The sequence below is a fragment of the Mangifera indica genome, chromosome 20 (assembly GCF_011075055.1).
Source record: "Mangifera indica cultivar Alphonso chromosome 20, CATAS_Mindica_2.1, whole genome shotgun sequence".
Lineage (NCBI taxonomy): Eukaryota > Viridiplantae > Streptophyta > Magnoliopsida > Sapindales > Anacardiaceae > Mangifera > Mangifera indica.
In genome coordinates, this window is record NC_058156.1 from 11,094,324 (window position 1) to 11,107,681 (window position 13,358).

General features: G+C 34.9%; 1 protein-coding gene across 4 annotated transcripts; it reads left to right on the forward strand.

The window, feature by feature from the left end:
• Positions 1-1,935: 1,935 nt before the first annotated feature.
• Positions 1,936-11,762, forward strand: LOC123204453. 4 transcript variants are annotated; one of them, XM_044621111.1, is made up of 7 exons: positions 1,936-2,278; positions 3,352-3,450; positions 3,547-3,590; positions 7,269-10,286; positions 10,539-10,643; positions 10,840-11,011; positions 11,319-11,454. In XM_044621111.1, exons 1-7 carry the CDS (start codon positions 2,276-2,278, stop codon positions 11,322-11,324), a joined length of 3,447 nt encoding a protein of 1,148 aa, XP_044477046.1. In that variant the 5' UTR covers positions 1,936-2,275; the 3' UTR covers positions 11,325-11,454. The 4 variants fall into 4 exon arrangements, with proteins under 4 accessions (XP_044477046.1, XP_044477047.1, XP_044477044.1 ...); XM_044621109.1 differs by lacking the exon at positions 11,319-11,454 and adding an exon at positions 11,461-11,762 and having other exon boundaries at positions 1,938-2,278; XM_044621110.1 differs by lacking the exons at positions 1,936-2,278; positions 11,319-11,454 and adding exons at positions 2,617-3,044; positions 11,461-11,762.
• Positions 11,763-13,358: the final 1,596 nt, after the last annotated feature.

The following is a 13,358-nucleotide window of genomic DNA, read 5'->3' on the forward strand; positions in this document are numbered from 1 at the left end:
ATTGAATAGGGCCTGAAAAGCTATGTCTTGGGCCTAATACCATCAAGATCTCATACAAGAGAGTAAGGCCCAATAAAGACTAGGTGAAATTGAAAGCGATTTTTGAAGAGGACCTCCTCTATATCACAAATTACCATCAATTTTTATCTACTACACACAAAATACTTGGCAAAATACGGTCATTTTTGTACTATAAGATTCTACTCGTATTAATCAATTAATAACTTGTTTACATGTGATCCTTATAAAGACCATTTTCTTAGATTAAATTCGATAATCATCTCGCTTAATCAAGTTATTACAAATATAAAATAATAACAACCATTTTACCTCAAATTAGATGTATAGTTCCTGTATACCAAGCTTGTTTTGGTCGTTCTATATTGTTGACGTTATATTGTATGTTGATTGAGATAACGCCATAGAAGTTCAACAAGTTTGGAGATCGGGAATGACTAGAGAAAGATGGAAGCTAGGTTGGGGGCAACAGGGGAAAGGAGATGTGAAATGTGAAAGGTCGAAGAGGCAATTTAGCTAATGAATATGATAATGCTATATGAGCTTATATTTCACTCCGGATTGTATGGCAAGTGCTTCATTCTTTGAAGGCTCATATTTTTTATTGAATGTCCACCCATCACCCGCCAAATTTACAAATTAAAATCACTTTTATTCTATGTTTAGAAATTTCCTAGTTTTCTTTTCTTTATTAAAAATAAAAAAAGGAGAAATTTCAATGGATGAAGATTGATAGGTTTATTAATAAAAATTTTAAAAATAGAAATAATTTCCACTGCCATATCTAGGGGTGGATATAAATTGACTCAAGTCCAAACACCCTTTGGCTCGAATTTGACTTAAATAAAAAATAGTTTTGTTTGAATTTATTAAACCAATATTAAAGGTAATTCAAGTTCAATTTGAATGAAAATTATTTAGTTCAAGTTTGGTTTGCATTTAGTTCGAATTTATAGTATAAATTCATAACTTGAATATATAACTTAGACTGATGGTTTGAATTTGTGATTCATTGACAAAATGATATTGTCTATCAATTTCTTAACATAATTCGAATTGAATCACGAGCTAAATTTAAACTGAATCGAGCTATTTAGCCAACTCACGAATTAAACCAAATCGAACTCTCTCTAGTTCAAGTTCGATTCAGTTTTAAAATAAGTTAAATATTTTAATTTAAATTTAAATTAAACAAATTTAAACCAAATTGCACTAAGTTTAGCCATCTTGGTTTGTACTATAAGATAACTTTTATTCTATATTTGGAAATTTAGTGGTTCTCTTTTCTTTATTAGGAAGAAGAAATTTCAATGGATGGAATTTGATTGATTTATTAATAGAAATTACAGTTTCTATAGAGCTTATCAAGTTGGTAAATCCACAAAGGCTCGATTTAAAAGTTTTTATTTTTAAGCCTCTTAATTTTTCAAACTATAATTTTTGTATTTATCCATTAATTTCTATATTGATGGCCAAATGTAAACGAAAAATTTTAAATTTTTAAAAATTTATCTATATTTTACTTTAATTGAACACCAAACGATCAATAACAAGTTCAATGCAAGTAAAATATATAGTGAAAAGTTATATAATTTGATGAACGACATTATAATCCCGTTATGATAAAAAATAATAAAAAATTATTATTTAATATTAAAATGTTACAAAAGTTCAAAATAACTCTTGCTTTTTTATTATAGTTTTGATTCATAGGTTGATATAGTGTTTATCCATTAATCACTAACTGTAGCATTGTATCTGCAAGTTTAATATGATGCGATTCAACCCTTAAATGAAGTGGAAAATAAGTAAGATGATGAGTTAGAGTAGGGAAGACCTCAGGGGATCAAACCCCACCACGCTTGAGTACGGAAATATGAATATTATTTTTATTTTTATTAAATATTAAATTTTAATTTGATTGACACTGTGAAAGCCAGAGTGAAAGTGTGTGATGATTCGATTCATTTATGACTCAATTCAACTAAACTCGACGATTATTCCCTCAAACTCTGAAACGAAATTCTCAATTTTGCAATTTCTGCATCTCCAAATTGCGTTCATGCTTTACATATATCTGTTACCTAATCACTCTTCACCATTTTCTTCATTTTTTAATCACACCCATCTCCCAAAAACCCCCATGATTCATCTACTCCCAAAAGGGTTTCTGTTTGCTTGATCAAAAACTGACCTTTTCATACTGGACCCAGGAAAAAAGAATAAGAAGACGAAGAAGAAGAATCTAACTTTCTTTATGGTTGGTTTTTACTTTTTTTAAATTTAAAATTTCTTTTGGTTTTCATGATTCAGATGAAGCTTTTTATTTTTATTTTAAAACTTTTTTACGCGAATTTAGGAGAACCCTATTTTGTCGGAGTAAAGTTCTGGTAACCCTTGCCGGAATAATATCTTATTGTATTTTTAAGGGACACGTGTAATATTAATTAAGTCATTTTACTGGGTTTGGCTTACTGTAAGTTTAGTCAACAAGAATTGGTAATTTTACCGGTCAATTTGACATTGAAAATCACTGTTGCTGGACTGGCGTCTCTTTATATTTTATGTTTATTCTCTCTGGTCATAATGGTTTACTGTAATTAAATAAAATGTTTTGGTTTAGCCAAATCTATATATATAGTTATACGTGTATATATATCTTCTATTTTGGAATAGTAGTAATAATCAATTGTGTTTTGTATAGGTTGATAACTATGTAAAGGTAAATCACAGGAAATATTAGCTGTTGGGTTGTTGTGATAATTATATAGGAACCTCACACCTAAATTTGGGAGACCCTTTTTTGCATTTTTCTCTCAAGAGTTTTTGACTTATGTTTACAACTATTTGTGGGGTTTAGTAGAATTTAGGTTTCATTTTCAATTCGATAACATAGTGTAAACGAGGAAGTGGAGGAAGAAAAGGAAAAGAGCTCTCTTCATATTTGTCTCATAACGCAAACATGTATAGGGGTTGATTGTGTTGTTCATGTTGTTGAATGGCTTTGATAGATTGTGATATTTGTGGTAAGTTTTTTTTAATCTTTAACATTTTGGAATATTCTGCTATCACATTTAGCGCGGTATGTTTTCTGGGTTTTGTTCTTTTTTTTGTAAGCAATTTCATTTCTGGATTGGTTTTTAAATTTTGATGGTACTGTCTATTTAATGACTGTCACTTCGCTATGAAATTTGACTGTTATGACCAATTTAATCTAATAGTTACTACGGGTTTGGTAGTCATGTAGTATGACCTGCAATTCATTTGCGATTTCCAGAATTGTCGTTCTTGAAATATGTTTTTTTGATATTTTGTTGCTCTTGATTTGTGAAGGCACAGCAGAGGATGCATTATAATCAAAAAGTTATTGATGGAGGAAAGGGTTACTCATTTAGGTCTTTAGAACATGATAATAACGGAGCATCTTCAGAGGTAGTTGACTTTTGTTACAGTTTTGGAATTCTGTCTGTATCATTACATTTCATTTTGTTGAAACTTATTTTCAATTACTGTTTTCCTTTTTGTTAGGATTGTCAAATTGCTTCTCTCAACACAAGGAACTCCGATAAGAGGTAAATTGTCTTTGTTGTCAAGCATGAATGTTTTCTTGTGTGATAACTGACTCGATAAAACTATTTGAATTGTTTGTATGTCTTGGAGGAAATGGTTAAGCTGGTTGCTCGCAATTCATTCTTTTCCTGTTCTTGCTATTCATTTAGTTTTTCATTCGTATCTTACCTATTAGATCACTCTGTAATGAGCTTTTTTATCTTGTTGTTGATGTGGAACCATTATATTCTGCTGAAACAGAAATTTTACAATGGGTTTTGATTTTATCTGGTTAATGAATTTCCCTCTGCCTCTTATACAAACACATCAATGCATATACTGGTGCTATATGCCATGTCCATAATCATTTTGGAGTAGTGTGTATTCTAATTTGATATCTGTTCTAATACATTTGCCAGTTAGTTAAATAAGTTTTATGACCAAGTTATCTGGTACTTAATCTTTTCCTTTATATCTGTCAGTGCCGCTAGTAACATGAATTGAAGTGTAAATTTGAATGTTTAGGAGTTCCCTGATTCCACTATGCCTAACTTGAATTTTCAAGTATGACTGAATGTAAATAAGATTGTCCAGTTTTCCCAGCTTCCAATCTATTATATTAAATTCTATGGTCGAGCCTAAAATTCAATAGGGCAGGGGCATACTAATTAGAGGCCTAACAGCCTAGGCTATCCTCCTTTTTTTTGTTTTTTGGTTATCTATTTTTCTTAATAGATTTTTTCAGAATAAACTACAAAACATTTAGTTTGGAGTCTTTTAAGTTTCTATTTAAGTTCTTCTAAATAAATAAAAATTAAAACTACATTAATCTGGATTTATACTTGTTACAAACCCAACAAACGCGCAATTCTCAAACAATGTAAATCCAAGTAATATAAACAGAAATGGATGAAACAGTATATATTTATATTGAATAATTGTAATATTTGCAGAAACAGTGGCTTCTGATTCCACCATTTCCCCCTCAAAGGCAAACAAAAATAACACCACAATCCCACTACTTTTGAGAGGCCAACACTCTCCCTTCCCCTTTGTTTTCTCTCCTTCCTTAATCCCTCTCTTATTGTTACCCATTTCATAACCACTTATAAATAATTTTGCCGTGTGGTCCATTGTCTCTCTTGTGTGCCACCTGTGCTCCAATTCCTTCTACTGGTGGCTCACATAAACCTTGACTAGCAATTTTAGCCTGCCCATCGGGAGACACCTTGTCTTCAAGGTGGTAGTGAGAAACTTGGGCATTAATTGCTTCAGCCCTAGCTAAAGATATATCTCCTTTCAATTCCACCTTCTCTTTTCAAACAAATTTATGGTTTGGTTCTTATAGTTCCCCTTTACTTGACTGAAATTATACAACCATTCCACTCCCAAAATAATATCTACGCTAATCAAATTAAATGGAAACAAATTTTGGGTAATAGAGATACCTTGAATTTGCATTTGAACACCCTCACATCGTTCTACTCCTTTCATTTTCTTCTCATCCACCAACGTGACCACGAATCTTGCTGGTATTACTGAAGTGTTCAATTTGTTGACCAAACTTTGGGAAATGAAATTGTGCATTGCCTCATTGCCCAAGACAATCACCACTTCCCACCTTTTTAATTTGCCAAACATTTGGGTGAATTCAATCCTACTACTGAACCCGAATTAATACTCAATTCCAATTCCTTGTCTTCAACATGCACAAATTCTTCTTCTTTCCCACCGTCCTTTTCATATGTCAACATCACTCGCAATTGTTGAAATTTGCAGCGATAGTTTGACTTATACTCTCATCATACTAAAAGCATAGTCCCCTTTCCGTTTTGAATAAAACGTTAAATAGTTTCTTGAAATTGCCCTCTTTTTTTAATTTGAAATTGAACCATTGGAACTCACAAGTTTCTTGTTTGTGTCAAGGGGTGCATTGGAAATGTCTTGTGATTTGGTGAAGTTGGTTGGTTGAGTGAAGTTATTGGGTGGGTCTTGACTTTGGCTCACATGGGAGGTGTTTGGGTTGGGTTGATGCATTTGGGCTTGAGTGGGTAATAGAGTGTGGGTTGCAATGGCTATTGTTTGGGCTTAAGGAAGTAAGGGAGCACAGGTTTGAGTGTGTGGGGTCACTTGGGCTAGAGTGGCGGCTGTATCTAATGGGTCTTGGGCCAAGTCAGATTTTTATGACCCAATTCTTCTCCTTAATCTTTTGGGCCTGTTCCACTGCTTCTTCTAAGGTTCTTAGCCCAAAGAGTTTCACCTCTTATCTCATCTTTAAGACCATTTAGAAATGCTCCTAGAAGAATATCAATAGAGACCTCCCTCAACGACATTGATGTGAGTTCAAATTAGCATTTGAAGTCACCCACCATGTAGTTCTGTTGGACTAACAACAATTCTTCATATGTTGTGTTGTCTTGTGACAACCAGAAATGATGAAGCAAGTCTCACTTCAAATTGGTCCAGTTGATGAATGGTTGTTGTGATTTGTGCCATTGTAGGTAGTTTAGTACCAATCCCTCCATACAAATGATGATAGACGTCAGTTTTTTTTGCCCAGTCAACTAATTAACCATGAAATAATGTTATGCATGAGAAATCCACCCTAACGGGTCATCATAGACGAAGAGCAAAGATTCTAGTCTTGTCTCATTGGCCAATCCCTTGGTTTTCTCTAGTTGTTACCTCTCGAGCCATCGTTCATTCACTAACAACTCACTCCTCTCCAATTACCTACTCCCCTTGTCTCGCAAGAGGCTATAGTGTTGCATTTCTCAATGACAATGATTTTGTTAGTGATGGTAGTTGTTTCATAGGAGCTTTTCCTCTGTTGTCACCTTTCCTTACCTCTCAGTTCACCACCTACTCCCTCAACTATCTTAGGTAATCCTTCATCATCTCCATCCACTTTACTGTATTGTTTATCTTTCCATTTATCAAATTCATTTTCCTCTTCACCATCACCATTGCCATCACCATCACCATCACCAACTCATTTTCCACTCTCGCAACTCTTCCTGCCATTCCGGTTATTGCCATGCCCTAGTTCGCCACTAAATTTGTTACAATACCAAATTTGTTACAAAACCAAATTTGTTACAAACCCAACAAATACTCAACTCTCAAACAATGTCAATCCTAGTAACATAAACAGAATTGAACGAAATAGTAGATATTTATATTGACTGATTGTAATATTTACAAAAACAGTGGCTTCCGAATACACCATTTCCACGCAAAAGGCAAATAAAAATAACACCACAATTCCATTGGCTCTCAAGAAGCCAAAAATCTCTCCCTAGTCCCTACCTACTGGTTTTCGCGATGCCAACACTCTCCCTTCGTCTGCATTATCTCTCATATTTTCCTTGCTTCCCTCCTTCCTCAATCCCCCTCGTATTGTTGCCCATTTCATAACTTTCCATACATACTTTTTCAATGTGTGTTGTTTGTTGTCCCTGTGGTTCATTGTCTCCCTTGTGTGCTACTTGTGCTCCCAGTTCCTTCCTACAGGTCACATAAACCTTGGCCCTAACAATACTGTTTGGGAAAAGGAGAAATATGTACAATGCATATACATATTCAAGTTTAGGCTCACTATTATTATTCTAACATCAATTACGTTATGACAATGTGTTAGTCTGGCCACCCCCCTTTAGTGGCGTTTTTTTGGTGTGGTGATCTCCTCTATTAATCTGTAGGTGTGCTGTCTTGGCATTCTTTACATATGAATCTGTTGGACTCTGGAGAATCGTTGCACAAGCACCGGAATGTCTCGATCATAAGCAGTTTAGATCTGGAGCTGAAGTGAATATGGATGGTGTGCATCTAGTTACCCCATCACCTATTAATTCATTTACAGTTGATCGACGAAGACCACGAAAGGGTTCTCTGCATGATGTTACTTATTCTGTCAAGTCATTTCCAGGAAGAATCTTTCCTGGATCACATGTGGGAAATCAAGCTCGGAACAGGACCTTCACTAATAAAGCTACTAGATTGAATAATTTTTCCAGTAATCTATCTTTGCAAGGTTCTATCTCTTGCCAAACATCTGCTGCTTTAATCCCCCAAAGCTCTAATTCTTTCAAATCACCTGACATATTTTGTGAGAATTCCAAAGTAGAGAAGGCTGTAAAGAGAAATTTGAGAAAGAAGGCAAGAAAGAAGGGAAAACAGAGAGAGAAGCACCCCTGTGATTCTGTCTCTACCAAACCAGAGGTTTTCTCTGAGGATTATGATCGTGGTACTTTGGTCTCAAAAACCTGTGGTAACAATGATATGGATCATGGTGATGGACTAGTATCATGTACAACTTCACAAGAAGATTCATTATCAGATAGCAGAGTTATTGTGATAGACTTAGAAAACAATAATGGGACCAGGATTTCTTCTGAATCCCCACATACAGGTACATCATACATTGATGAAATGGATCTGTCAGAGGCAAAGGTACCTTCCCCAGTTCAGAATTTTCATGGTGGATGTCATGTAATTGATTCTGAAATCAGGATTCAAATGGAAGACCAAGGATTTCCCATTCTTGATGTAGGAGTAGAAGAGGCAAATCATCTGCAGATCAGCTGTTATGGTTGTATACATTTAAATGGATTACCTGATATGCATGACTCCCAAGTCTTGGATTCGCTTTCTGTTTGCTCAAATAGTGATATTAGTACTACTACTAGCAGTGATGCTAAGCCATGTGATAAGGAAAGCAATGAATATGGTCTTTCAGATCCACCAGATTATGTCTCCAGAAAGGGATGTTTCTCTAGTCCAAACTCATTAAATAGTGGTTTAGACTTCTATGACTACACTGAAGAATCAAGAATTAGCAATCAGGGTTCTAGAAGCAGTAACATGCAAGTGGTTGTACCCGGCAAGAAGAGGAAGCAAGCTAAAATGGTGCTGTGGGGTTCAAGTGCCTATAAACTTGGAATTTCTGGAAATTCGCATGGTTGTACTGGGAAAGAAAAGAGTCATTGTGTTTGGCAAAAGGTTCAGAAGAATAATTTGGGTGAATGCAATTCTGATTTTAAGAAAGTACATCCTGTGGGCTCACAGACTCTCAAAGAGGCTTCTTTGGTTAGAAGAAACCCTAATGTTGCTGAGGTGGATATGTTGTCAAAAACTGAAGATAAAAAACACTTAAAATATAAGGTTTCAAGGAAGCAGAAAAGAAAATCTAGTCCAGGCTCAAAGCAAAAATACAACTCTTATTCCTGTGGGGCCTGTTATCCCAGCAAGGCAAGTTCAAATACCCATGCAAAGATTTCTACTCAAGAGGATGAAATATCAGATATCTTGGCACAGGTGAATGACCAAGAAAGATTGGGAAGTGTTCCAAGGTTTCATTCTCAGATTAATTGTCCAGAGGTTGGGTTGGAAAGCAGCAGAGTAGAATCTTTGAATTCTGAATCATTGCGCAACTCACAAGATTGCCCAGAAAATTTGGGGTCAGTTGAAGGTTTTTACAATACTGTTTCTAGTATGAAGGAACAACATCAGGATAGCTTGTTGGCAAGAACCTGCTGTTCTTTGGACAAAATGAGAATGTTTGAGGTGCAGACTCCAGTTTACCTTCCTCATCTTATAGTTAATGAGGCTGTTCAGAAAGAAAAGGACAATTACTGTAAGCAAAATCATTGTTCTGGATCTCTTTTGCAGAAATGGATACCTATTGGGACCAAGAATCCTCAGAGTACAACCTCTAAAAGATGTGACAGTGTATCATCAGGGCATTCTGATGGGCAAGGTGTTGAGGACTTGATTTCGAGAAGCAATGTTGATGAGAAAGTTGCTACCAATTCTCAAAATCATATTTCTTTATTGGATGTTGAAAGGATGAGCACAGGTTTGGTTTCAGAATGTACTTCTCAGGAGGATGAAAACTATGCTCCAAAATTGAAGAATACTAGTGCCCACACGTTCAAGGGAAAAAATAGCAAGCATGTTGCAGTCAATCGCTTGACTATTGAACCTAAAGATCAAAACTTTTCTGCAGTTGAAACTGATTTGGACAAGATTCTGCAGGCAGTGAATCATGCCTATCGGATGCAATTGGCATCTGAAGCTGTTCAGATGGCCACTGGTTCTCCAATTGCTGAGTTTGAAAGACTTCTCCACTTTTCCTCTCCAGTCATTTGTCATTCTTCAAATATAATAAGGTGTAATAAGTGCTTACAGGACCAGGTTGTTGGGGCATCTTTGTGTAGACATGAGATACCTAATATCTCATTGGAATGCATGTGGCAGTGGTATGAAAAGCACGGAAGCTATGGTTTAGAAATAAAGGCAGATGATTTTGAACGGTCAAATAGATTGGGAATTGATCAGTTCTCATTTCGTGCCTATTTTGTTCCCTTTTTGTCAGCAGTTCAGTTGTTCAGGAGTGGTAAAAGTCATTGCATAAACGATGGCAATGGTCTTCCTACTTCTGGGCATTTGGGGGTGGATGAGATTGGTAGAACATCACAAAGCTCCTCTTACGTTGGTCATCTACCAACATATTCAATGCTAGTTCCTCAGCCTCACACTTCTGACATGAGTGCTTTCCCACCTGAGAAAGAGTTGTGTAAATCAGAGCTGTCTGCAGTTTCTTCCAGAGAGGACTTGTCTGTTCAATCAGCTGACATGACATGCTCCATTGTTCCAGATCTACTTTTTGAATATTTTGAATCTGAACAACCTCGACAAAGACAACCATTCTATGAAAAGTAAGTATCATCTTAAATAAAATTGCATTCTGGCAGGATATATTGATGGTTAAAAACCATGATAATTTGCATTGAGCTTGAAATCTGGAATTGCCACTTCTGTCCAGCTTGTTTGTTGGTCGAGCAACAAACTTAGTAGTTTCTCTTCTATGGTAACTTTGACTAGCTGGGGGATAAATTCATGGCTCACGACTAGCTATTTGACATCCTTTTCATTTTTTTTTCCTCTAATTCTGCTTTTATCCAAGTCAGAATTCAGGAGCTGGCTAGCAGTGATGGGTCTTCACAGTGGAAAGCATATGGAGATCCAACTAGTTTGACCTCAATAAATCTTCATGATCTGCATCCTACATCCTGGTGAGTAATTAATCTCTGGATAATTTACACAAAATCATGTGTGACTCAATTCAGTACTGACTTGAATAGAAATAGTATGCTCGATGGAGCAGTAATTTCTTTATCATCTTTTGAACGTTCATGCAGATTTAATTTTGTTGTTTTGACAGCTGACACCAAGAAATATATTAACTTTTGGTGCCATCCAATGTATCAGGTACTCAGTAGCATGGTATCCTATATATAGGATTCCTGATGGCAATTTTCGTGCAGCATTTTTGACTTACCATTCACTTGGTCATATGATTTGTAGAAGTACAAAAGTCAATTCAGCTACTGTAGATAGTATTGTCTCTCCAGTGGTCGGTCTCCAAAGTTACAATGCTCAGGTAACCTAACCATCATTATTTTAACTGCTTGTTCTTTGACAATTCGACTTATTTATGCGTACTTTGCCAGTGACTTAGAATAATTTTTTGAGCCAAGCTCAAATAAATCATTTTTGTATTAAGCTTGAGCTCAACCCAGGAATTTACTAGCTTGGCGAGCTCAAACTCAGCCTTGATGCCATTCACTATTGGTCTTGGCTTGGCTTAGTTCGATTACACCATTAGTCATGGCAAGTTGTGAAGTGATTGAAATTTTCTTTTGAGGTTTGAAGGCATGAATTTATCGCTGTAAATGAGCTCATTGCAGATATAGCAGTCACTGCATGCCAGTAACTGCTTGCATGTTCAAGCTTTGGCTGTCTGCTGGTGAACAGTAAATTGCGGAGTCATTGTGCATACATCGTGTTCTTCTTATTCATTGATCATAAACTGCATGTTCGCATGAGCAGAGTGAATGCTGGTTCCAGCGGAAGCACCCTGTGATGAACCAGACAGCAGAAAGCTCCGGCTTAAACCCAGCCAGGATTCTGAAGGAGCGGCTGAGGACACTTGAGGAGACAGCATGCCATATGTCAAGAGCTGTTGTCAATAAAGGAAATCAAACTTGTGTAAATAGACATCCTGACTATGAGTTCTTCCGCACAAAACAGCATCGTTAGATTTAGTTTATTTCTGTACTCAGTTGATGATGTAACAAAGATGTTACTGAAATATATTCAGACAGAAACTAGCTAACCTCTTGTTCCTTCCATGGTTTTGTTTTTTCCTTCTAACTTTGGAGCTTTGGCTGTGTATATATATAAAATGGGTTCTACAAATTGTAATCTTCTTGGATTCGGATCAAACATTAATCCATTGAAAAAATCAGTCGGGTCAGTCAATGGTCAGATTGGTATATTATTTAAATAAATAATAAAAGTAATGTCCAAAATAATTTTATTTATTTAATTATTAAATATTATATTAAGATTTTATTATTATTTTTTTAAATTGAATTTTTGTTAAGGGGCTGGGTGCACGCCACACGCTGGCACTACCATTTGACAATATTGAGAAAGGAAATGGACGGGTAAAAGATATGTTTCTTTGCATCCGTTGACCGATATCACCCACGTGGCAAATCAAACGGTTCATTGCGTTTTTGAATTTAAAAATAACCAAAAAAGGAACGTTGGGAATCCTGAGCCTTGGTTCGCTTATAAATTCAGTCCAGTGATATTCAATTTGTTCTATCTTTTTTTCTCTTCTTTTTTTTTTTTCAATAATCTTGAGTTTGTATTCCTTTTAATGGTTTTCTTTTTTGTAATGAAAAATTAATTTTTTTTTGCAGGAACAAGAAGACTGGATTTTAATGGAGAATGGGGCAAGAACTGGGTTACATGCAGGTTGGTCTTTCCTTCTTCCTTTCTTTTTTTTTTTCTTTCAATAATCTTCAATTTAAGGTTGTTTTACTAGGGCCCTGATAATGTAAAAGAAAAAGATATCTGTGTTTTTTTAATATTCAATGTAATTGTTCTTGGTGTCTACTCACAAACCGAACGGGCCGAACGGTTCTTTTTTATTTTCTGTATGAGTTTTGTTCAATCGAATAACAATGCATTTGATATTTTTAACTTTTCCTTCTTAATACATTTGTTTTTCAATAAAATTTCTCTAAGAAATCTTAGCGTTCATAGACTACAGATTTCTTGAACATTACTGTGCATCTTGAAATTATAAATAAAGAGCAAATTTCACCTTAATTATTTTCTTCAAGTTTCCTCTACACCGTCTCTCATATTTTCTAGCATCTTATAGCGCTGGGAAATGGGTAAATTGACGTTTTTTTTCTTGTCTTAGATGTTATAAAAACAGTTCGGCTACAAAAGAGAGTTGGGGATCCATTTTTATTTCTTCCAAAATGTTCAAATCCTCTACGTTCAAATCAAACTGGGTTATATATTATATACGATATTTAATAATGTTTTAATGATAAAATTTTACCCCTTAATAAATTTAGTTGGTTTGCAAAGAAACAAGGTTGGTTTGTCCCATGAATTGAATGCAACTTTTTAGGAGTAATAAAAAATGTAAACTATGGCTTAAAGCATCTGTATAGAGATTCATTGAACTTTGGGTGAATGACAACATTGTTTTCTTTTTTTTAAGCCAATTTTTTTTTATTTATCTATCCAACATTGTTTTTAGTATTTTCTAACTTAATTAATGGTGATATTATGCTATAAAAATATATTTTAAGAGTATTATTTATTATAATATAATTTAAATTTATAACAATGAATAAAATTCCTAAAACCATATTGTCAGATATTAATAATTTAGAAATTAGAAAAAAGGAAACCTTATA

Bases quoted from the DNA above. Each gene is read 5' to 3' on its own strand.
- LOC123204453 (XM_044621109.1), top strand. The intron at 10,287-10,538 runs GTAAGTATCATC...TATCCAAGTCAG, and splicing joins AGACAACCATTCTATGAAAA to AATTCAGGAGCTGGCTAGCA. The intron at 11,012-11,460 runs GTAACCTAACCA...TCGCATGAGCAG, and splicing joins TCCAAAGTTACAATGCTCAG to AGTGAATGCTGGTTCCAGCG.